General features: G+C 44.3%; 1 protein-coding gene across 1 annotated transcript in view; it reads right to left on the reverse strand.

Moving 5' to 3' along the window:
• LOC137626450 (microtubule-associated protein futsch-like) overlaps positions 1-25366 on the reverse strand; it is a 116604-nt gene that overhangs the window by 69047 nt on the left and 22191 nt on the right. Inside the window, exons 2-4 of the mRNA XM_068357449.1 lie at positions 17835-17871; positions 12076-12228; positions 5460-6036 (exon numbers count right to left, since the gene is read on the reverse strand). Coding sequence (XP_068213550.1) covers positions 5460-6036; positions 12076-12228; positions 17835-17870 — 766 coding nt within the window. The 5' untranslated portion in view covers position 17871. The remainder of the gene's footprint in view (positions 1-5459; positions 6037-12075; positions 12229-17834; positions 17872-25366) is intronic.

The following is a 25366-nucleotide window of genomic DNA, read 5'->3' on the forward strand; positions in this document are numbered from 1 at the left end:
GTACACAGGATAGTTGTGAGACTGGCAATGCTGTATGAAGCGGAGACATGGGCAATAAAGAAGACAGAAGAGAAGAAACTGGATGTGGCAGAGATGAGAATGTTGAGATGGATGTATAGAGTGACAAGAAGAGATAAGATACGGAATGAGGTAATGAGGGGTACCACAGGAGTTAGAGAACTATCAGATAAGATCCAAGAAAGTAGAATGAGGTGGTATGGTCATGTCATGAGAAGAGATGAACAGTATATTGGGAGGAGAGTGATGGAAATGGAGGTACAGGGAATGGGAGAAGGAGAGGGAGACCAAAGCGAAGGTGGATGGACTGTATCAAGGATGACCTTCGGTCAAAGGGATTAACCGGTGATGAAGTGTGGGACAGGGGTAAATGGAGAAAGCTGACCAGAAACATCGACCCCACATAGGGGTGGGAGAGAACGCAGACAAAGAAGAAGAGGATGTAACAATAGATTATTGATGAGGGGAAGGTTAAGAATCGAGAGATTCTGTAAAAAAACAGCAGCGAGACATAGCCTGCGAAGAACGTCAGAAAGCAACAGGGAAATGCGAGGACCCAAAAAAGTCATTGGCACCTGAAAGAAGCATTCACACCCTTCTAGCTACTACAAACGAATGTTACTCACCCTCGACTGGAAATACAATAGTAAGGACACTTTCAATATAAAGATTTGATAGGTTTGAAGGGCGCCAAGGTTAGCCCACGGATGGGAGAGCTATTTGTCTAGGTCCACTACTGACAAATGAAAGTCTTAAGTCTTTTCTAGTTCCCTTTCAGATGGACCTCTGAGGACACTCCAAAATAAAACCATTGTTCTCTAGTCTTGGGTGGTAACATAGCCTCTGTACCATGGTCTTCCACTATCAGAGAAAAATGATGCTGGAACAGACCTTGAACAAAGTTCTGATACCGCTGCAGTTATGACCAGAGCTGGAATTTGACGACAGAAACACAGCACTCTGCCACAGGCCTGAGCTGAAAACATACAGACGTTAAAGGAAGCCCTCCAGAGACCAACACAGAGTGCAGAATCAAATGTGAAAGGAATTTTCATCTAAGAGTCCTCCAATGGTAATCTATTTTAAATTATATTTGCAAGGACAGGATAAGGAAGGAAGTGTGAAGGATTCTATTGTCTGATTCATCGTCAGGGCCCTCTCGAAGAAAAGAATAAAGTGGGATGATTAACTAGCAATATCCACTGTCCAGGAGCAATGTCCTCAGACTCCACAGATCCTGTGACACTGCTAGAGGAGTGCACAGAAAGCCACTGACAGAGGAGCTACTCAAGAGAATAATACTGGACTTCCAGTTTTGGAAAAGGGACTACAAGTACGTTTTGCCACAAGGTTTCCAGAGGTAATGATTGCTGGAGATTGCAAAGTTTCCAGAGGTAATGATTGCTGGAAATTGCAAAGTTTCCAGAGGTAATGATTGCTGGAGATTGCAAAGTTTCCAGAGGTAATGATTGCTGGAGATTGCAAAGTTTCCAAAGGTAATGATTGCTGGAGATTGCAAAGTTTCCAGAGGTAATGATTGCTGGAGATTGCAAAGTTTCCAAAGGTAATGATTGCTGGAGATTGCAAAGTTTCCAGAGGTAATGATTGCTGGAGATTGCAAAGTTTCCAGAGGTAATGATTGCTGGAGATTGTAAAGTTTCCAGAGGTAATGATTGCTGGAGATTGCAAAGTTTCCAGAGGTAATGATTGCTGGAGATTGCCAGGCTCTCGTGGCCTGGCATGGCTCTAAATGCAGCCCGTATCAGGAGCATTACTTTGAGGTTTCAGCCTCCTAAGTTTCCCAATGAAATAAGCAGCAACTGAGGTCTCTGGTTTACATTTGAAAAGCTATTTGGATCCCAGAACTTCTTTATTTTCCTTCTTCGGCAAACCTTTTTAATCTCTTCAGCAGTTATACTCTATAATTTTCTCTGTAGAAAAGAGGTCTGGTCACACTTCCCATTTTAATCCTTTGCAAACTGCCTTCACCTCTGGTAACCACCACGCCATCTGGCAGTTTAAAGGTTTAAAGGCCGCTCATGAATGGCAGAGGCAAGGGACAGTGACATTGCCCTATCAAACAAGACAATGCCCTAGAGACCGACCATATATCATATGATCAGTGCCCAAGCCCCTCTCTAACCAAGCTAGGACCAAGGAGGGCCAGGAAATGGCTGCTGATGACTTAACAGATAGACCTATTGGCTCTCCCACACACCCCAAAACCTTAGCTCACAAGGATGGTAAGGTTGCAGACACTAATGGCACTGACGAGACTGAGCGGGACTCAAACCCCCGACTGGCAAACACCAGACAGAGACGTTACCAATCGGGCCACAGTTGATGGCAACTAACTATACTGTAGTCCATTTCTTTTAGCGATGCAGATTTGCACCGACTCGCAGCGGTGCCCTTTTAGCTCGGAAAAGTTTTCTGATCGCTGATTGGTTAGAAATATCTTGTCCAACCAATCAGCGATCCGGAAACTTTTCCGAGCTAAAAGGGCACCGCTGCGAGTCGGTGCAAATATGCATCGCTAAAAGAAATGGACTACAGTAGACAATACGACTTATCATTTTGAACTAATATCTCAAAACATAATTCAAACTCAGACAGTCTCTATAACGATTACACCATCACTTGAACTTACTACACAGCCTCTTGAATGTTTAGAACATTTCCAGAATGCCTGGAAAATTTTGTTCAGAAAGGAAAACCTTAGGTACTTCCTTGAGGCAGGATGAATGGTGACCTGGAAGTAGGCCTTTCAGGTCTATGGTCAGAAGGATATCTTTCTTCTTGATGGGCTGGAAGTCTCCATTTTGAATTCACTTTGCAGCTGAGCAGATTTTCCTGGCCTCATTTACCATAAATGTATACCATCCACTCGGCATAGTATTATGTTTGTTTATGTGTATAGAAGAATGTTGTTCATTTACATTCCCTCTTTTTTTGTAGTTATATCAGCTAATAGTTGACTACCGTGATTAGAAATTAGAAACGTAAACCAGAGAAAAGAATCTTAATAAAAGTATTATTGAATAATTACCAAAATACAGTATTCCCAAATTAATACATTAAATATAGTATTGGTCTGTAATGTAATGGTATGGGGACTGAGTTAGATATCAAACAAGTAAAAAGGGGAAAACTTATATACACAAACTGCACTGAGTATTTCATTAATGCAAGTAAACACTTATTAAAAGTTAGACAAAACACGAATGTGATATTTGAACTGTCTTGTAAAACCAGTGTTCATAAAATCAATATTATAATACTGACTTTATGAAGTAAGAAAACAGCCAGCAACAATACCTAAATTGTATGAAGGATTTATCAACAAACTGAACAACCGATGACAAATTTGACGGGTAAATACATTTCCAATGGTACCATGTCTCAAAGAATAATCATAACTTTGTTCATTCATAAGTTGGAATTAAGATATTTTGGCCACTATGGTATGAGATATGTAAGAAATTTGTTTGCTCTATAGCCACACAACTTAAATAAAGGTAGAGAGAGATGAAATTAAGGAAGTAAAATGTTTTTATAAAAAACAATGGCCTTGTTAACCCTTTTACCCCCAGGCTCTTTGGAAATTTCCAACCCTTAACCCCCAAGGGGTTATTTTTTCCCCAGCACATTTTGCAGTATATTTTTTTTTAAATTGCTCTAACAGCCTTAATTTTTGTCATAGAGAGGTCAGGTTGGTCTCATTCTCTTGGAAAATGCCTGAATTTTCTCAAAAAATTATCAAAAATATGAAAAAAAATTTTCTATAGCATTTTTTTGCAAGGACGTACCGGTACGTCCATGGGGGTAAAGGGGAGTTTTGTGAAACGTACCAGTACGTCCTTTGGCGGTAAAAGGGTTAACGACTAACTCCTATTTCACCTACGTATGGTATTGATGATAACTCCTGGATTCAAAAGATAATGTTCGATCCCCAATAGTAATTATCAACAAACAACAAATGTAACCATTTCTAGTCCACTGCAGGACAAGGACCTCATCGGCCAGTTTTCATCACCACACTGGCCAGTGCAGATAGAAGATGGTGGGAGATTTCAACTAATTGCTCTCAACAAACTCTTATAGTATGGGTGCCTCTGACTAGTACAGCTTTGCTGATCATGGCAATACTACCGCTAGAGAGTTATGGGGTCCTTTGACTGGCCAGACAGTACTACATTGGATCCTACCCTCTGGTTACGGTTCATTTCCCCTTCGCCTACACATACACCGAATAGTCTGGCCTATTCTTTATAGATTCTCCTCTGTCCTTATACACCTGACAACATTGAGATTACCAAATAATTCTTCTTTACCCAAGGGGTTAACTGCTGCACTGTAATTTTCCAGTGGCCACTTTCCTCTTGGTAAGGGTAGAAGAGACTCTTTAGCTATGGTAAGCAACTCTTCTAGAAGGACACTCCAAAATCAAACCATTGTTCTCTAGTCCTGGGTAGTGCCATAACCTTTGTACCATGGTCTTCCACTGTCTTGGGTTGGAGTTCTCTTACTTGAGGGTACTCTTGGGCCCATTGTTCTATCTAGTTTCTTTTCCTCTTGTTTTGTTATAGTTTTTATAGTTTATAAAGGAAATATTTATTCTGGTGTTGTTACTGTTCTTAAAATATCTTATTTTTTCCTTTTTTTCCTTTCCTCACTGGGCTATTTTCCCTGTTGGGACTCCTGGGCTTATAGCGCTTTAAAAAACATGAAATATAAAGAGCCAGAGTTAGAGATAAATGGAAAGATAAATCATTGGGTGTACCTTGTTAGACAACCCACAACAGGGAAATCTTAAAATGGCTGTAAACAGACTCTAACAATAGTATCTCTTAAAAGGGCTGAAAATGAATTAGTTGGTCATTCTTTTACTTTTTTTCATAACTAGAACTCGGTTTAATGTGATTGTACTGGGTATTAAGGTACAATTATAATAAAAGTCCTTTTTTACAATGTATATACTAGACAAAACATTTTGTGTAAGAAATTACTCGTGCTTAACCGTTTTACCCCCAGGCTATTTGGAAATTTCCAACCATTAATCCCCAGGGGTTGTTTTTTTCCCAGCACATTTTGCAGTATATTTTTTTTAAATTGCTCTAACAGCCTTAATTTTTGTTAGAGAGAGGTCAGGTTGGTCTCATTCTCTTGGAAAATGCCTGAATTTTCTCAAAAAATTATCAAAAATATGAAAAAAAAAATTTTATAGCATTTTTTTTGCAAGGACGTACCGGTACGTCCATGGGGGTAAAGGGATGAGTTTTGGGAAACGTACCAGTACGTCCTTTTGGGGGTAAAAGGGTTAAGGATGTTCTGCATGCGTTTATCTATTGTATGTATGTGCGATTCTGCTCAAGAGCTGTGGTACCCATCCATCAGACCAGATTCAGTGTGTAAAAGTAACGAAAGACGTCTCTTCTTACCGTCAAGAACAACGCACTCAGGTTGTCGCTCAGGCGTAATAATTTGCCCGTCCTCTATATCATCCAAGACCACCAGCTTACTCGACGCGCGACTCCCTTCCTCCACAATCACGTCCTCCACTTCGAGCGGCGAATCGACTTCTTTCATTTCCCTGGTTCTCTCAAAACTGCACGAATTCTTGAGGAACTCCTGACCGACATCCTCGAATCTACTCTGGGGTTGAAACTGGCTCTTCTCTTGAAATTCGGCCGGACTCCTCCGTTCGAATTGGGGACTTCTGCTCTGGTGTCTAGGACTCCTACTCCTACCCCGACTAAAACTTCGGCTGTTCCTACGCCTCGGGCTTTTCGTTCGACTCCGGCTGTACCTCCTGGGACTCCTACTAAATCTCCTTTTAGGACTCCTGCTACGACTCCTGCCGACCCTTCTCCTAGGACTCCTGCTATGACTGCGGCTGGGGCCGTAACCTCTGCTGTTCTTGCCCCGAGGAGGCGACTTGTAGTTCCTCCTGTGTCGGAATCGAGGCGACATGCTTCGGCTGCGACTCCTCGAGTGTCTCCGAGGTCTCGAATGAGTCTGGAAGAAGAAACAAAAATGAGACGTAACAAAATGCATAGTGTTTTACAGTGTGTACTTAAATTATAACAAACTTAGTTACAGTAATTCCTGGACATAAAAAGTTCAAACTTGCAGCGAATGTTTTTATGTTGAACAGGCTGACACAAGTGTCTCTCCATAGTTTATATATGACAGATCTATTTTAATATTGTTACAAATCTTATACAGGGGTATCTTACATTCATTAATCATTAATTCTCATATAGTTGTTTACCTACTTATTTACTTTCCTAACTGGGCTATTTTCCCCCTGTTGGAGTCCTTATAGGGCTAATAGCATCCTGCTTTTCCCACTAGGGTTGTAGCTTTGAGATAATAATAATAATAATACTAACACTAATAATAATAATAATAATAATAATAATAATAATAATAATAATCTCCTCCTACGACTATTGGCCAAAAGGCCCACCAAGAGGATTCATTGGCTGGATACATCAAAGGAAAGCGAGTTCCTTGTGCTGCGCAGTGCCTATTTAGCTAAGGCAAGTGAACCCTGCCGGTCCATACTAATTCTAGTAAAAATCAAACGCCAGGCATCAGGAGTAAAAGCCAAAGAGACAATTTGTCCGTCCCCTTAAACCCAATCCGTCACCCTGCTGCCAGTGACTTCATCGAGGTTTCAGGGGGGCATCTCCCCCACACCCAAAGCTCTCGTTACTCCACCAAGTTGCTCATCCGCTTATATGAGTATAACCATTGGCAAACATGGATTGCTAAGACATACCGCCTAGCATGGTGAACTAATAATAATAATAATAATAATAATAATAATAATAATGAAATATTTATTTCTATGTTGTTATTGTTCTTAAACTTCTTGTAGTTTTTCCTTATTTCCTTTCTTCACTGGGATATTTTCCCTGTTGGAGCCCTTGGTCTTATAGCATCCTACTTTTCCAACTAGGTTTGTAGCTGAGCAAGTAATAATAACAACAACAACAACAACAACAACAACAACAACAACAACAATAATAATAATAATAATAATAATTGTGAGCTATCCTACAACATATGGATTAAGAATTCCTAAAACTCTTCCTACAAAACAAAAAACAAAAAAAAAACAAAAAAATGCTTTAAAAAATTACAGTAATCTGTTTGTATTGTTTTATACGTATTCAAAACCAAATTTTGATTTCTTGCAAACACAGGCTCTTATAATTACTTATTTAAGGGGCCTGACGTATCATATCTTTATCTAGGCACAGACCACACACGCATGTTATTTGGACAAGGTAATTTTCAACAGCATGACCTACATACATACATACATATACCAAAGGCACTTCCCCCAATTTTGGGGGGTAGCCGACATCAACAATGAAGACAAAACAAAAAGGGGACCTCTCCTCTCTACGTTCTTCCCAGCCTGACAAGGGACTCAACCGAGTTCAGCTGGTACTGCTAGGGTGCCACAGCCCAACCTCCCCCATTATCCACCACAGATGAAGCTTCATAATGCTGAATCCCCTACTGCTGCTACCTCCGCGGTCATCTAAGGCACCGGAGGAAGCAGCAGGGCCTACCGGAACTGCTAAATTCATATCAAATGTTACCAGACACCTAGTCACTCACTCTGCATGATTCTCAGGCCTCATTATCACCCACTACTTTGTGATAAGACTGCTATCTTCAGGTCAAGCAGAACTATAGTAGAATAAAAGGAAAAGTGACTTTCTCAATAATGCCATATAGTTACAGGATTCAAATGAACATCGTTTAAAAACCAGGAAACTGAACTAGGGCGAGTGGAAGGTTTTAGCCTGGCACAAGCTTTCGGAATGGATGAGAAATATGAATCCGTTAAATCAATGCCAAAACCAATGTGGAAGATCTTTTTCAAGGCTGACTTAATTGTAGTAATGGTACTGGCTGCCAGACCTGATTCGAAGAGGGTCCGGAAGAATGTCACAGTTAGGTTCATTGTCATTTTCACTGGCCGACACGGGTCGGAGCCCAGAAATCTATTTGATAACATTTGATATCCACCAAGGATTGTATAGTTCATTCTGAGATAAGGAAAAATCTGTAAAAACCCAATAATCTTAAAATCTGAATGCTATTTGTATCATAAATATGGTATATTAATTAATATTAAACGTGTGATAATCTATAAGGTTTGATTTTTCTTTTGTTTTTGAATTACGAGAGTTTTTTAATATTTCTTCAATGAGTTTCCTCTTATTCTTAGTTTAAATATCTGTCCTGTTCTTGTGATGCATTCTCAAATTTTCTGCTTCAATTATTATTTTAAAATCGCCGTCATCACAAATGACACTCCTACATCAGCTCTTCCCCTCGGCCGGTCAGACGTAAGACGATTTCTCTCTTCCGTTCCTGTCCCTTTTCACTACGTGTCTGAACCACCTTACCTCAGAGATTTCAATGTTATCATCTTTCCATCTCACACTAGCCACAACTCTTGAACACTACCAGAGAGGTATTGGGGTCTTTGACTGGCCAGATATTACTACATTGGATCCCTTTCTGGTTACAGCTCACTTCCCCTTTGCCTACACGTATACCGAATACCCTGGCCTATTCTTTACACATTCTCCTCTTTCATCATATACTTGACAAAAATAAACAAACCATACCATTCTTCTTCACTGCAAATGTTCAGAGCCTACTTTTCATATGGTATGTGTAGAAGAGATTCTTTAGCTACTGTAAGCAGCTCTTTAAGGAGAAGGACACTCTTGGGTAGTGCCATAGCCTCTGTACCATGGTCTTCCACTGTCTTGGGTTAGAGTTTTCCTGCTTAGAAATACACTCAGATATACAATTTACCAGTTTTGTCTTATTAATTTCAAATAGTGTGTTGGGCAGACTTAATAGAAGGGCCAAGAATGTCTGGCAGTTAATGAAGAGGTTGTCTTTTCCATATCTGTTGCTTTATTTCCCTCTATGACGATGAATGCAAGAGTTGATGAGAGAAGTACAAGAGGAAGGCCAAGGTTTGGGTGGATGGATGGAGTGAAGAAAGCTCTGGGTGATAGGAGGATAGATGTGAGAGAGGCAAGAGAGCGTGCTAGAAATAGGAATGAATGACAAGCGATTGTGACGCAGTTCCAGTAGGCCCTGCTGCTTCCTCCGGTGCCTTAGATGACCGCGGAGGTAGCAGCAGTAGGGGATTCAGCATTATGAAGCTTCATCTGTGGTGGATAACGGGGGAGGGTGGGCTGTGGCACCCTAGCAGTACCAGCTGAACTCGGTTGAGTCCCTTGTCAGGCTGGGAAGAACGTAGAGAGTAGAAGTCCCCTTTTGGTTTTTGTTTCATTTGTTGTCGGCTACCCTCCAAAATTGGGGGAAGTGCTTTGGTATATGTGATGACGATGTGCGTTAGGCCTGAGTACTCTGCTTCACATAATTCCTGCCATGAATGTGTGTGTCATGAAATTAGGGTAATAAAAGTTTGTGGTAGGGACAGACACTTTTATTCATGTTCCATCTATCAAAATCCAGGCTTAGTTGATTTTATCTTCAATGGTCTTCTTACCACTTTGGCTAAGATACAGGATGATAGAAAGTCCTCTTCTGTGTTTTCACTGCTCTTATAGATCGTGGGTACATTCTGTTTATCTCAAGAGCTCTTGTCATTGCTTCTGAATCAGACTGTGAGAAATTTACAAGTAAGGCTACTCGCAAGTCTGGTAATTGCTTGAACCTAGTATACACTGGTTTCCCTGGCGTTTTAACAAGCAAGGTTGTTAGTAATTAAGACTGAGCAACCTGTTTCTCGTATATCATATCGTCGTCGGCACCCACTCGTGTCCGAGTATTGGGTTCTGTCGTTAGCCATCAGCCTCCTATCTATGGGGTGGGTGCTTATACAAACGACAGAATGCCAGTAGCTGGGTATATTGTTTTGGGTGGTTGTGGCTTTGCAACGGCCACGCACACACACTTGGCCCACACCGTTTTCACCGCGGCTCAAGACATATGAGACAGGCGGCTTCTCCGATGTTGGTTGCATCGGGCTGCCGGGTTCTTGTTATGTCAAAGCCCGCCTTGTTGCCTGCCCGACAGGCCTTGCCCTCTTCCGCCGGTGCTGGGAAGCTCCGCCGTTGGGGTCTTGTTTGGTTTGATTTTGGAGTTTTCCTTCTCCTAGCCTTTGCTTATCTTAAATAAAGGAGAAGGCCTATAGGGGTCCAGTCTTGGTCTGGTCTCTCAGAACTGGCCTTAGCGGTATGGTTGAGCCTGCCAGGGTGGATAAACTACCCCACCGCCATTGCCCAGCCCATCATTGAGACACTCAAGCCCCTCTACTGCAGCAAAGTGCTGGACCATCAGCATGTATGATATATACTGTATAAAATCTCAAGCCGATTCAAATGGTATTTTAAGTGATCTTTTGTATTTGCATTGGTCACAATTTTATATAAGGGTTGGCCTTGTTGTTCTCTTAAATTAACATGGGCCAGCATAAATGATAGGCATATTCCTTCTTGTGTGTTAAGATACTGTACTGAATGAAGGACAAACCTTAGTTCAATGGGGATTGTAGATAAGCTTATTTGGGGAAACAGGAGACTTATCATCTTTGGAAAAGTAATAGATCAGAGTTTTCTTAGACTAAGTATAATTATACTCCGCTGTTGCTCAGAGTTTCTGCCTCGGCTGAAAAGGAATAGCTGTACAATTTTACTGTAAAAAATCCCTGTCTGGTGTAACCCCAGAACATAACTGGTAGGCTACCCTTAAATCTGCACTATTTGGCGTAGAAAAAACAGTGCCTCCTTTGCTCAAACCAGATAGTTGTAAATGTACCACCAAATTTCCATAACTCCCATATTATCTAATGTTTTTAATGTCTTTTGGAAAAATGTGATGCCCTTCTTACAATCTCCTGCTTTTCCAACTAGGGTTATAGCCAGGTTAGTACTGTACTAATAAAAAAATAATAATAATGCAGTACATTGTACTGAGTTTGTACTGTACACTTATTATTATTACTTGCTAAGCTACAACCCTAGTTGGAAAAGCAGGATGCTATAAGCCCAGGGGTCCCAACAGGGAAAATATCCCAGTGAGGAAAGGAAACAAGTTAAAGTAAAATATTTTAAGAACAGTAACAACATTAAAATAAATATTTCATATATAAATAAAAATATCACTGAACTCTATTTTTTTCATTGCTTTCTTTTCAGTCTTTTTTTTCCATTGCTTTCTTTTTAGTCTTTATAATACTGTATTTTGTGTTGCATACGTTGATTTTTAAACAACTGAATCCAACTCTTTAACTTTTCAAAAATTCCCAAAACAATCGGTCATCTTCACGTATCATTCCACACCATTATTCTACAATTCTTTGCTGATCTTACCGTTCCTAAGACGAACAGCAAGACTTCAGTGTTAACCCTGTTTGATATAGGCTAAAATACAGAGATAATGCATTGGTACTATCTCATACAGAGCAAAATATCGAACGGTAGAATGATTTAAAACACTTGAATGATGAAATAAGATTCTTTTGCAAACACTTAGTATAATGGAAAGACATTAAACAAAATACCACAGAATATGACTACCTACAGCAATCTGTTTTTGACGTTGTTAATAGTTTATATAGGACATATCTGTTTTGACGTTGTTACCGTTTTGAAATGATTTATTGTTAACTTGTTCGCATCCTTTATTTATTTCCTTATTTCCTTTCCTCACTGGGCTATTTTTCCCTATTGGAGCCCTTGGGCTTATAGCATCTGTCTTTTCCAACTGGGGTTGTAGCTTGGCTAATAATAATAATAATAATAATAATAATAATAATAATAATAATAATAATAATAATAATACAGTATCTACATAAAATATAATGATTCACTGAAGTACTGTACCCTTGAAAAAGACATCATTTAAGAATATTCATTACTTAAATTTAATTCTAAATGACTTAACAATGGATCTTTACATGCATTTGTTTGTGATAATAAAAATAATAAGTCACCCTTATACGATACGGGAGCGAACGCCAGGGAAAACAGATCTACTAACCGGGTCTCTCTGTTTCCAGTGTATGTCTGAGCAGTCTGGCGAACGGCAGTCTCCGTCGTTCCTGCACACATACCCGTGCAGGTAACTGCACCGAGTGCTGTTGTAACAACGGCCATTCAACCAATAACGGCAAGTTACCGGGACCTTTTTGTCCTGAAAAATAAAGGAGAAGAGTTCATTGCATGAAGATAAAAGCCACTACAATAAAGCTTGCCATGTGTAAAGTACATACATAGCCGACATCAAAGAAATGAAACAGAAAAGGGGACCTCTCCTCTCTACGTTCTTCCCAGCCTGACAAGGGACTCAACCGAGTTCGGCTGGTACTGCTAGGGGTGTAAAGTAGAAAAAAATAATTATGGTACAGTACTTACAAAAAGCAAATTTTCATAATAATTTTACATTTCAATTTTTAACCAATAATCATAGGGTGTATGCTTCGAACGAGATCTTAGCAACAAAAAATAAAGTGGAAACAAGATTTTCCTTCATATCAATTAGTCTCTCTAGTTTACACCTTCACACTGTGGTAGGGGTGTAGGATATACTACCACCGTGCATCCTGTGTGTCCTAGAAACGACTAAGAGGAAAGCTATTGCCTGGCAGTATTGCTTTTTAGCTAGAGGCTAGACCCACTGCCAGAATGTCTCAGGTTATTTTATGTCCAGGTAGTCGGCTCCCTTGTGGAGTATGCTGGCCCTGTTCTAACCTCTCTAACTCTCACACAAAAAGCCGAGCTGGAAGTTATTCAAAATAATGCCATGCGGACCATCCTTGGTGCTCCCATGTGGACCAGACTCTCTCTTCTCAGGACTAAGACCCAACTACTCCCTCTCGTTGATAGAATCAATATTCGTAACATTTCGATCACAAGACCTTCAAGACTGACAGGAATGGGCCACTTCGACATAAACTCAGACACCTAATTCACCTCTCAGATGATTTAGACATCTCCCACTCCTATGCAGGTCACCTTGTTCGGGCACTTAGATTAACTCATTTCCAAAGTACAGTAGCTGCCCTCAAAAAAAAAATTCATATATCCAGGGTTATGTTGAACAACCCCAATGGGTTCCATGCTCGTTAAAATTCAATTACACTGCCCTCCCTGTCTCTAAAACCCTCTGTATCCCTGAAATAGCCCTTAGAGCTAGTCTCCACTCTATTCAGAACACCCCTGCTAACAATGTTTACTTCAAAGATGGCTCCGTTGATAGGGCTGTCCCTGCTGCTGCTGTCTACTCTGAAGTCTTCCAGGCCAGTTGGAGGCTATCAAACGACACCTCCACTCTGCAGACTCAACTTGTAGCAATCCTAAAAGCATTGAAACACTCTGTCACTGCCCGAGGACATAGCACAATCCACACTGACTCAATGGGTGCGATTTCTGCCATCAATAGTTTCACAGTTAAAGAGAACACCCTTATTGTCTCCAATATAAAGCACCTAGCTTTTGTCCCCTTTCAGAACCACAGACAGGTCACCTTAAACTGGATCCCCAGTCACTCTGGGATTCAAGGCAGTGACACAGCTAACAGCCTTGGAAGGGGAGGCCTTGCAGTGGACACAATTAGCATCCTCCTCAGCCCCTCCTTACATCAGTTGCAGAAGTCAATGTTCAATTACTGCCACAACCAGCTCCTCAGTGATGTCAGACAGGCCCAATTAGATTCTTCTAGGACTGCCACTTGGTATATCAATGTAACAAACTTAGTCCCTCCCCAAATGACACCCCAAGACAGCTTGCAGTAATTTATCAGACTCAGACTTGGTTACTCCTGCTCCTGGGAGATGCTGGATGATAGGACCTGTTCATATTGTGACCTACCAGTCAATCTCCCTCTTGACCACTACTTGCTTCACTGTACAGAAATTTTTCTCCTTAGGCAGACTCAACCCTGGCCCTCAGCTCACCCTCTCTGTAGTCAGGCACGTCCTGGAAAACATACAAACATTATCAGGTTTCCTGCGCTCCTACCCACCACCTCGGTAATGGCCTACCTTGCTTCCTGTGCACTCCTCTCCCATCCTTTCCTACACCATACACCCTCTAGGTAACCACACGGCACACTCTACAGGCTGCTTGACAGCTATACCTATCCCATCCTGTCATAAAATCCCTTCTAACCCCACACTAGTCTACCCCTTACTAACTTGCTTGCTCACCTATAGTCCATTTCTTTTAGCGATGCATATTTGCACCGACTCGCGGCGGTGCCCTTTTAGCTCGGAAAAGTTTCCTGATCGCTGATTGGCTAGAATTATCTTGTCCAACCAATCAGCGATCCGGAAACTTTTCCGAGCTAAAAGGGCACCGCTGCGAGTCGGTGCAAAATATGCATCGCTAAAATAAATGGACTATAGTTACGTGTTCAAGTTACTTCCCGCTCTCTCTCATACTGCTATTTTCCCCTCCAACCCATGTCCTACCACTTGTTGGGTCCTCCCCTCCTCTCACACTCCTTCTTAAGCTTGTCATGGACTTTTGTATCCCACTCTCAACCTAGTATTAAAAACCTCCTCACTCCTCACTCAGTTCCTCCCACTCACTGGGTCTTACTACTCTCAGACCTTTCTCTCCTCACTAAAAATGTTCATTTCTTCCCTTAGGGGACTGCACCGCTGTACATTAAGTACGGCACCCATCCTTGGTCCCCAAATTAAGCCATACATAGTTATGGCTTGTCTAATGCCCAAAAATACATAAACGGGTTAAAATATAAGATAATCTTTATTGACACTGTCCCCAACTATGTTGGGGACCCACACTCTGCTCTCGGACAGAGCTCAGACAGTGGCCCCCTGGGGGCTATTGTGCTGATGACTGGCCTTCTAGGCTTAGTCACAAACTGGGGCTTCGGCACAAGTCTGATAAGAAAAGAAAACTATTGACTGTTCTCAACCCTGGTAGAGAAGCCTGAGCTCTTGTGCTGAGCTAGATTCAATACCTCCTTGGAGGGATTGCTCTCATGACTGGCCTCTGCCTAAGTCTCATTACTGGGACTTCGATCCCAGTGCTTTCAAACTTTTCCTACTAAAAAATTTCCACTCCTCACTCAGTCCCTTAGACTTACTGAGTCTCACTGCTATTCATCCTTTCTCTCCTCCTCATGCAGGTGTCAGTGGGCATAGAAGGTCAGTCCTCAACTGCTTTCCTTCCGGCTCCTCTGTGGTGCCTGAGCTTTTTGTCGACCACCTGCTAGTTGCTGCGGGACATTCTCCTGGTCTTCTTCCTGCCGTTACCGATCATGATATGTGTTGGCAAACTGATTCTCGTGTTAAGATTTAGAGCTAAAGTTGCACTTGCTAAATAAACAAGGCTTGCTCTGTGCTGAGCAATGCCTATATCAAGAATTACTCTGTGTGCTGGGAATCTTGCAAGGCCCATGGGTCTTCTACTCTTGGGGGTTGAGACTGATGGTCAAAGAGCCCCTGTCCGGGCAATCTGAAACAAACGAACTAACGAAGCCAGAATGTCCATCCAGAATACGAGTTATCTTCTGTCACTTATGAGAGATTAGACTTTCCTTCGGGACGTATTGAGGGGCCTTAAAGAACTTACTTTATTAAGATTACTCCTAAATACAGATCTGCAAGTTAAATAAAAGGCATCAACAATCCTTTCCAAGAACGAACCAAGCATTATCATCTTTTTTGGTGACGACTAAGTCCTTAAAGAGACCAGAACACACATACATACATACATATACCAAGGCACTTCCCCCAATTTTTGGGGGGTAGCCGACATCAACAAATGAAACAAGAACAAAAAGGGGACCTCAACTCTCTACGTTCCTCCCAGCCTGACAAGGGACTCAACCGAGTTCAGCTGGTACTGCTAGGGTGCCACAGCCCACCCTCCCCCGTTATCCACCACAGATGAAGCTTCATAATGCTGAATCCCCTACTGCTGCTACCTCCGCGGTCATCTAAGGCACCGGAGGAAGCAGCCAACGTTATCCCTGCGTGTCGTAAGATGCGACTAAAAGGGACGGGACGAGGGGGCTGGGAACCCCCTCTCCTGCATCTACAATCCTGTGAGACATCGACAAAGAGGCCAGAACACGCCTCTTCCAAATGTCAACAAAGAGAAGGAAGGAGAATACATCTTCTCCAGGTAGATCCTGAATAGAAAGTTTCTTTGTGATGATAGAAAAAGATCTCTCAGGGTTTATAACGAAAGACAAGCAGTGACAATGTATTGTGAGGTAAACCAAATAAATTCTCAAGCATCTATAATTGCCTCCGAGTTATTTGATATGTATTCACAAATAGGAAACAAGAAGGAAACTGAGTATAGTTAATACAAATGCTAATCTTTGACCTATAGCAGCAGGAAGGTGTAAACCCATGGATAGGATAGTGTTAAAATCCACACAAACTCTGGTTTCCAGTTTCCCTTGTGTTCTTGTTTCCTGCTGCTGCCTCCGATATCTTAGATGACCGCGGAGGTAGCAGCAGTAGGGGATTCAGCATTATGAAGCTTCATCAGTGGTGGATAATGTGGGAGGGTGGGCTGTGGCACCCTAGCAGTACCAGCTGAACTCGGTTGAGTCCCTTGTTAGGCTGGGAGGAACGTAGAGAGTAGAGGTCCCCTTTTTTTCTTTTGTTTCATTTGTTGATGTCGGCTACCCTCCAAAATTGGGGGAAGTGCCTTGGTATATGTATGTATGTATGAGGAAACTGACGACTTTCTCGTTCAGTGAGTGATTCGATAGTGACGATTTAACAATAAACGAGCAATATGCGTTGTGAAATGTTGAATGCTTTCGAACATACATGATAAAATGACTCTGGAGGTCCTATAGAGAGTAGGGTTCCCCTGCTGTACGGGACCAGAAAAACAGCCCTTAAAATAGAGTGAGTAAAGCATATAGATTATGAATATTTGGGAAGAACTAATTAAGCAAGTAGCATAATTTCTAAGTTTTAATGTCTGCAAACAACTAAAAATAACATGATATTCCTGTCTATAAAACAGAGGGCATACTTGTATCTAATATTTTCTCTGGCAACTAGCATTAAATAAAACATTAAGAGCATTCTACAGTATTTTTTTATGATTACAACATTTTATTATACAGTATACTTATTCTGTTTTCTTATTTCATTTCCTCACTGGGCTATTTTCCCTGTTGGAGCCCTTACGATTGAAGCATCGTGCTTTTTTAACTAGGGTTATAGATTGGCTAGTAGTAATAATAATAATAATAATAATAATAATAATAATAATGATAATGATAATGATAATAATGATAATGATGATAATAATAATGATAATAATAATAATAATGATAATAATAATAATAATAATAATAATAATAATAATAATAATAATAATAATAATAAATGAAAAAGAATACAGTAATTCATGTTTCATAATCCTGCATAAAGGTCATCAGTTTAAGCGTAATGTAAAAAGAAAAAAATAACACACTTCATGTCCCAATATGAATGAAGACCATCAGTACTGTATTACCAGTAAACTTCAGGAAAATTCAAAATATAATCTAACATTTACCCTTTTCTATATCCAAATATAAATAACAATATCAACATCAAAACTACATGTAAAAATAATACAAACAACAGACAGTCAAAACGAATTTGCACCATCAAGGCGGCAGGGTCTCGAAGAGAGAGGTGTGTGTGTGTGTGCGTGCGCACGTGTGTGTATGTGTGTGCGCGTATCAATAACTTAAGATGTAACATTAAAGCTTAATGTAAAAATAATACAAACAAATAGTCTCATACTCACAACTATAGCCTCCAAGAAATTCCTCTGACGACTCATTCTGGAAAGAAAAATACATTACAAAGAGTTTTAAATTTTACAGAAAATTGAAGAATGGAGTGATATCACAAATTTTAAGTAATTTGTATTTTTCCTAACAGTACTTACCTCGAACTACTTTCTTAGGAGAGCCTGGGGATCTCTTAATCACCGACCAAGAATTTTGCGTAGTTGCCCCTCTCTCCGCTGCCTCTCAAGGCCGTTCCAGGGCGAAGGGATACACGCCCAGGAGCGACCCAGGTCACGTGGGTGACCACGCTTTCCAACCATTAAGCTTATGTTTTAAGTCCTCCTCGAACTCCAGAAGATACTCGGGGCAGGATGGGAGGGCCTTACCCGAAAGTAGTTCGAGGTAAGTATGTTAGGAAAAATACAAATTACTTAAAATTTGTGATTTGTTCCAACACACAATACTTACCTCAAACTACTTTCTTAGGAGACTTATACTTTAGGAGGAGGGAGTAGCTTACAGATTGAAATGTTCGAGACTCGCTGGGGACCTTGAACTACAGTAGATAGGGGGCTAGTTCCGGGACTCCCAGGGAGAGGCAGGAGAGTAGGGGAAAGCACGCAAGAGTCTACCGTATGTACAACTCACCTTTTATTCAAAATCCATATTTGATGTGTTCTAACGTCCCATCTCTCATGTAGGGATGGGGAAAAAAAAGGGTGGGTGGTGTCTCGGGAAAAGGATAGAGGTTAGCAAGGAAGTAAGGAGGAACTTGTGTCGCTTACGATTACTTTCCACGGCTAACTCGGGGCCCAAACTACTAAACTTGTTGCATGGCTGCAATGACTGGCCCGATGGAGAAGGTATCCAAGGACTTCCTCGTATAGTCCTTGAGGTAGTGGGCTGTAAAGGTGGACTGCCTAGCCCAAGTGCCCGCCCGTAAGATTTGGCTTACCGCCATGTTAGTGCCAAACGCTAAGGACGTGCTAAGACCTCTTGGGGTACCAGGCACCGTGGAGCCCTCATTCTCATAGGCCCTCCTTATGACCTGTCTCAGCCAGAAGGATATGGTGTTTTTGGAAACTGCCTTCTTGACCGATCCTGTGGACACAAACAAACTCTTTACCACTGGTCTGAGTTTGGCCGTTCTACTAAGGTACTTCCTTATGGTCCTTACGGGGCACAAGAGGAGGTCACTAGGGTTGCCCGAGCGCGGAATAGCTGGAATAGAGAACTCTTAGAACCTCGGGTCCGCAATTGCAGGGTTTTGGGTCTTTGCTACGAACTCTGGCAAGTTAAAAGTCATGTCCTTCCACCCTTTCGAGTGGGATACCTCGAAAGACAGGCCGTGGAGCTCGCTCACTCGTTTCGCTGAGGCCAGGGCTAGTAGAAAGATGGCTTTGAGGGTGAGATCTTTGTCTAAAACATCCTTTAAAGGTTCGTAGGGAGGACGCGAAAGGACCTTGAGGACTTTGGCTACATCCCACTGGGGAACCCTTGAGGTGCGGGGATCACAAGTTTGCTCAAAACTCCTGATGAGCATCGAGATGTGACGCGAGGTCCCTAGATTGATGCCCTTAAGTTGGAACACCTGTCCTAACGCTGCTCGAACCCCTTTGATAGCTGGGATGGAGACCCCTAGATCATCCCTCAAGTGTACCAGGAAGTCTGCGATGTTGTGGACCGCAACATCCAAGGGCTGAAGGTTCTGAGTGGCACACCATTTGACAAAGGTTGTCCATTTAGCTTGGTATACAACACAAGAGGACCTCCGCAGGTACCCCAACATCCTATCCGCTGTTTTGTCCGAGAACCCTTCCTTCCTTAGCAACCGCTTGATAACCTCCACGCGTGAAGCCTCAGCCCCTGAGGGTTTTCGTGCACCTTTTGGAAGTGTGGTTGACTTAGCAGGTCTCCTCTTACTGGTAAGGGCCACGGCGAGAGAATGGCTAGGTCTTGCAGATCCACAAACCACTCCCTCTCCGGCCACCAGGGCGCTTCCAAAGTCATCTCTGTGGACTTTGACTGCCTTAACCTGTTGAGCACCTGTCTGATCATCCCGAAGGGGGGAAAGGCGTATACGTCGAGGTTGTCCCAAGGGTGCTGGAAGGCGTCTTCGAAGGCTGCTCTCGGATCCGGTATCGGGGAGCAGAACACATGGAGCTTCGCGTTTAGTCTTGTGGCGAATAAGTCTATCACTGGGGAGCCCCAACGACGGAGGACTTCCTGTGCCACTTGGGGGTGAAAGGACCACTCTGATCCCACTATTTTGCCCTTCCTGCTTAGCCCGTCTGCCAAGACGTTCCTCTTTCCGGGAATGAATCTGGCCGATAGGAGAATGTCGTTCCTTTCGGCCCACTCTAGGATCTGAGCTGTGAGATCGCACAAATCTCTTGATCTTAGCCCTCCTTGTTTCTTGATGTACGCTACTACCGTGGCGTTGTCGCACATGAGGGCTACCGAGTTCCCTTGAACGAGGCGGACGAAGCTTATCAATGCCCTCTGCACTGCCATGAGCTCAAGAAGATTGATGTGCTGGACCTTTTCCTCCACTGACCATTTCCCCTCTGCTGTTACCTCGAGGAGATGTGCTCCCCACCCTTCCTTCGATGCGTCTGTGAAGAGCAGTATCTCCGGGGGAGGAGAGCCGAACGGAATCCCTCTCAACGTATTCCACCTGTCGGACCACCAGAGGAGAGCTTCTTTGGAGGGAAGTGACACCGGGATTATCTTCTGTGGGGTACTTCAGGATCCACTGAACTGGTCTGAGTTTGAGCCTGCCCTGCGGAACCAACTTCTCTAATGAGACCAGGTGACCTACTAATCTCTGCCAATCCTTGGCCTTCCTTGGGGCACCGGCCAGGAACGGGCGCATCACCTGGTTCAGGTTGTCTAGTCTCTCCTGGGACGGGAAGGCTCTCACCAGCTGGGAATCTAACACCATTCCCAGGTAAGTCATCCTGCTGGTGGGAACCAGATGGGATTTTCCGAAATTGATGGTTATCCCAAGTTCTTTGCAGAAATTGATCAGTTGACTCCCTTGTTCTTTCAAGATTACCTTTGAGGCTGAAAGCAACAACCAGTCGTCGAGGTACCTTATCAGTCTGATGCCTTGCTTGTGTGCCCAGGTCGAGACCAGGGCGAAGACTCTCGTGAAGACTTGAGGGGCTGTCGACAGACCGAAGCAGAGGGTCCTGAATTGAAGAGTCTGGGAACCCCACTTTACCCTGAGAAACTTCCTGCTGGAGGGGTGAACGGGAACCTGGAAGTAAGCATCCTTGAGATCCAGGGACATCATGAAGTCCCCTTCTCTCACAGATGCCAGAACCGACTTCGGTGTGTCCATCTTGAAGGGCGTCTTCTTGATGAATTTGTTCAAAGCCGAGAGGTCGATTACTGGTCTCCAACCCCCGTAGCTTTCTCCACCAGGAAGAGTCTGCTGTAGAATCCCGGCGGCGGCTCGTGCACGGGTTGCAGGGCTCTTTTCTCCAGCATAACTTCCACCTCTGCCTGTAAAGCTGCCTTCTTCTCTGAGTCGTTGGGAGCTAACCATACCCCTCGGTGATCGGGGATCAACGGGGGCGGCTCTGACAAGAAGGGAATCCTGTATCCCTCCCTGAGAACAGTAACCGTCCACGGGTCCGCCCCATTGTCCCGCCATGCTTGCCAAAATTGTTTGAGGCATCCCCCCACCAAGGGTATGGGAAGGTGTAGGGGGCCTCTCTCCCTATCTCCTTCTATGAAGGCGGTTTGACCGGCTTCTCCTTGACCCGGAGAACTTAGGTCTATAGGAGGTTTGGGGTTGAGCACCATTCCCCCTGGAGGGCCGCGGAGGCTGGTGCCATGAAGAGGTGGATGCTCCTTGCCTATCTGGGGGCGGATGCGAGTAGGCACCGTCCGCCGGAGGTCTCCTCGCAAAGGCCCGCCTTGGCAACTGGTGCCTGGGCTCAGCTGGCACCTTCAACCTGCTGACTCTCTCCATCGTCTCTGCTACCGTCTGGAGAGGGAACATAGTCTTGGCCCAGATGGGAGAGTTTCTAAGGAACTTTGCCTCTCGTTCGGGGAGCTTGCGGGAAAGTCTGCTTAGGATAGTGTCCCTTCTCCTTAGAACACAGTTGGCAGTCTGGGTAAGGGACTGGTGTGTCAGAAATTTCATGGCTTTACCCCCCGAACGGATCAATTCTTTCAGAAGAGCCTGATTGTCTGGCACTGCGAGGTCGTATGAGATCTGAAAGTCCGCCAACGTACAGGCCCACCAATCCAGCCAAGAGGTGACGTTCACGACGTCCTGTGCGATGACCTCCATCATGAAGGCCTCTGCTGGAGAGAAGGCCACCGGCGCGCTAAGGCTACGTTCGTCCGAGTTGCCTTGACTTAGTGTAACGACCACGTCTTCTACTGTGCGGGGCCCTGAATGGTGACCGTCCGGCACGTAGAACTTTCTCTGGGTTTTGAGACCCGGTAGGAGTTTGCCCGAGCCCTGTGATCTCAGGGAATTCTCCGGGGCTGAGACGTACAGGTCCACGTGTTCCATTCCCATGGCAACATCGGGGGCTAAAGGTAGGGTCAAGGAAGGCTTCTTCTGCACAGGATCCTCCACCATCCTGCCCAGACCGAGAGCCAAGATCGCGCAGCCGTTGGTTGAGGTTCGTCCAACTTATGGTGCCGTCAGATGAGAGCAAGCACCTTACGGTAGGACAAGACCTCCTCCACCGAACACTCGCCCGAGTCAATTAAACCGTCCACTACTCGTACCCCCGCGTCGGCAGGTTCATTGAACGCGGAGGGATCCGTGGGCGTGGAGGCATCCCGTTCCTCCTGGTAGGATGATGGAGTGGGCGCCTCCGTCATGGGTAGAGCCGTCGGGACGGAGGTAGCCGTCATGGGTCTACCCCCTCCCGGGATGACCCAGATGGTACTGCATGATGGTCGTGGCAGCGGCGAAACCCGAAACTTGGCCGGGACCGCTGTGACCAAAGACTCTTGAGTCACGTTACTGTGCCTAGCCCGCGGGATTTCTCCGCACACGGGTGGCTCCGCCGATTTACTAGGCCGGGGCAGTAACGAGTTACTGCGCCGATCCCGCGGGATTTCTCCGCACACGGGTGGCTCCGCCGACTTACTAGGTCGGGGCAGTAACGAGTTACTGTGCCGATCCCGCGGGATTTCTCCGCACACTGGTGGCTCCGCCGACTTACTAGGCCAGGGCAGTAACGAGTGTGCCAACGGCTGCCCCCGACGAACGGGTGGAGCCGAAGCGACACTGTACAGGGCAACGGAAGCGGCTCCAGTACCCACCGAGGCAGTCAATGGACCGGCAACCGACCCGCTGGATTCTCAACGATGTCGAACCCTTGTGACATACCTTTTCCACGGCGATGACCTCCTTCGGTAGTCCTTCCTCGAGGACCTCGCCCTCTTCCTGGGCGGACAGTCGCGTGAGCTCGATCTCCTCCACCTAGATCGTCTCCTCCTCCTCCTAGAGTCTCGATCGCTGTAACCATCCGACGAATAGGAGTCGTAGGAGGAGTCTTCATCGGAGTACGAGGAGACTGAAACTTCCGACTCTACCACGAGCCTCCTGGGGGTCCTGGGTCTGGAATTCGGGGTTACCGGCTCCATGAAGTCCGGCGGAAGCGTGGCTGATGGTGCCGGGGGTGGATGGGTTATGGGACGACCGTCGAACCATCCTTCGCTGTCCTCCTTCACTCTCAAGGGGGACCTGAAGGTCGTCCTTGGGGCCCTCCAAACGATGGAGTCGGGGTCCGAAACACCCGTGGGCTGCTTACCAATGTCCTGGCCACCCCCGGAAGATGTTGCACCTGAAAAACACGTAACAGGCGTGGGGATGGGTGCTGAATTGGGGCCCCCCCACCCCGGATCCCCACTTATGACGGGTCCTGCGGGCACCAGGCCTTCGTCTAAAGCACACACTCCATCCACTTTAGCAGACCCCTCACTTGTCTGCATAGACCCCTTCAACACAGAATCCCCCACATTAGACTCATGGGGAGCGGCAATGGGCCGCTTCCCCGAAACGGACTTACCTAGTTCCCTACCCAGGGAAGGGGAAGGGGAAGGGGAAGGAGAACCGCTCTCCGACAGGACCGAGGGCGAAGTCACCGGCAACGAAAGGCTTGACTTCTTAGAAGCCTTCTTCTTTTTCTTGGCGAAAAGAGCCCATTGGATCTCCGGCCAAGACTCACACTCCGGGCACTTAGACTCCGGGGAACACCTTTTCCCCCGACACGAGGAGCACATGGAATGCGGGTCGACCCCGGTCACCGAGAGCCATGTTCCGCAAGACTTACCCGCTTGAGCCCCGGGACAGCGACGCTGAGGTTCCATGGCAAAAGCGAACACAAACGACACACGGACACAAGGGAAAGGTGAGGAACACAGCGGGAATACGTGAGACACAACATAAAGGAACACACGGGCACACGTGGGACAAGGGTTGAGAACACAAAGTAATCACGTGGGAACACAAGGTTAACGGTCGGGAAACCGAGAGAGAGCGGCGAGATGTTAACTACGCCGCGACCAGAACCTTAATGGTTGGAAAGCGTGGTCACCCACGTGACCTGGGTCGCTCCTGGGCGTGTATCCCTTCGCCCTGGAACGCCCTTGAGAGGCAGCGGAGAGAGGGGCAACTACGCAAAATTCTTGGTCGGTGATTAAGAGATCCCCAGGCTCTCCTAAGAAAGTAGTTCGAGGTAAGTATTCTGTGTTGGAACAAATGTAATTTCTAAACAAACCATCACGCCTTATGTACTTGGTTTTTCCTAAAGGCTTACTTTAATAGCTCTCTCTCTTCTGCAACTAATCTCCCCCTGCTATTTGAAGTACTGTATACGCTCTCCCGATCATCTCACTGAGAAAGATATGGATCAGACAATTCCTTCTTGTTCCTGCCAGGCCTAACAGAAAGTAATCCTGCTTGAGGGTACACTCGGGCACACTTTTCTATCTAGTTTCTCTTGCTTTTGTTTTGTTAAAGTTTTTATAGTTTAAATAGGAATATTTATTTTAATATTGTTACTATTCTTAAAATATTTTATTTTTCCTTATTTCCTTTCCTCACTGGGCTATTTTCCCTGTTGGGGCCCCTGGGCTTATAGCATCCTGCTTTTCCAACTAGGGTTGTAGATTAGCATTTAATAATAATAATAATAAAAATAATAATAATAATAATAATAATAATAATAATAATAATATGTTATTTTCATTAGTAAAATAAATTTTTGAATATACTTACCCGATGATCATGTAGCTGTCAACTCTGTTGCCCGACAGAAATCTACGGTCGGGATATGCCAGCGATCGCTATACAGGTGGGGTTGTACACAACAGCGCCATCTGTGAGCAGGTACTCAAGTACTTCTTGTCAACAAGAACTCAATTTTCTCCTCGGTCCACTGGTTCTCTATGGGGAGGAAGGGCGGGTCCTTAAATTCATGATCATCGGGTAAGTATATTCAAAAATTTATTTTACTAATGAAAATAACATTTTTCAATATTAATCTTACCCGATGATCATGTAGCT

Source organism: Palaemon carinicauda, chromosome 34 (assembly GCF_036898095.1).
Source record: "Palaemon carinicauda isolate YSFRI2023 chromosome 34, ASM3689809v2, whole genome shotgun sequence".
In the NCBI taxonomy this organism is placed as follows: Eukaryota; Metazoa; Arthropoda; class Malacostraca; order Decapoda; family Palaemonidae; genus Palaemon; species Palaemon carinicauda.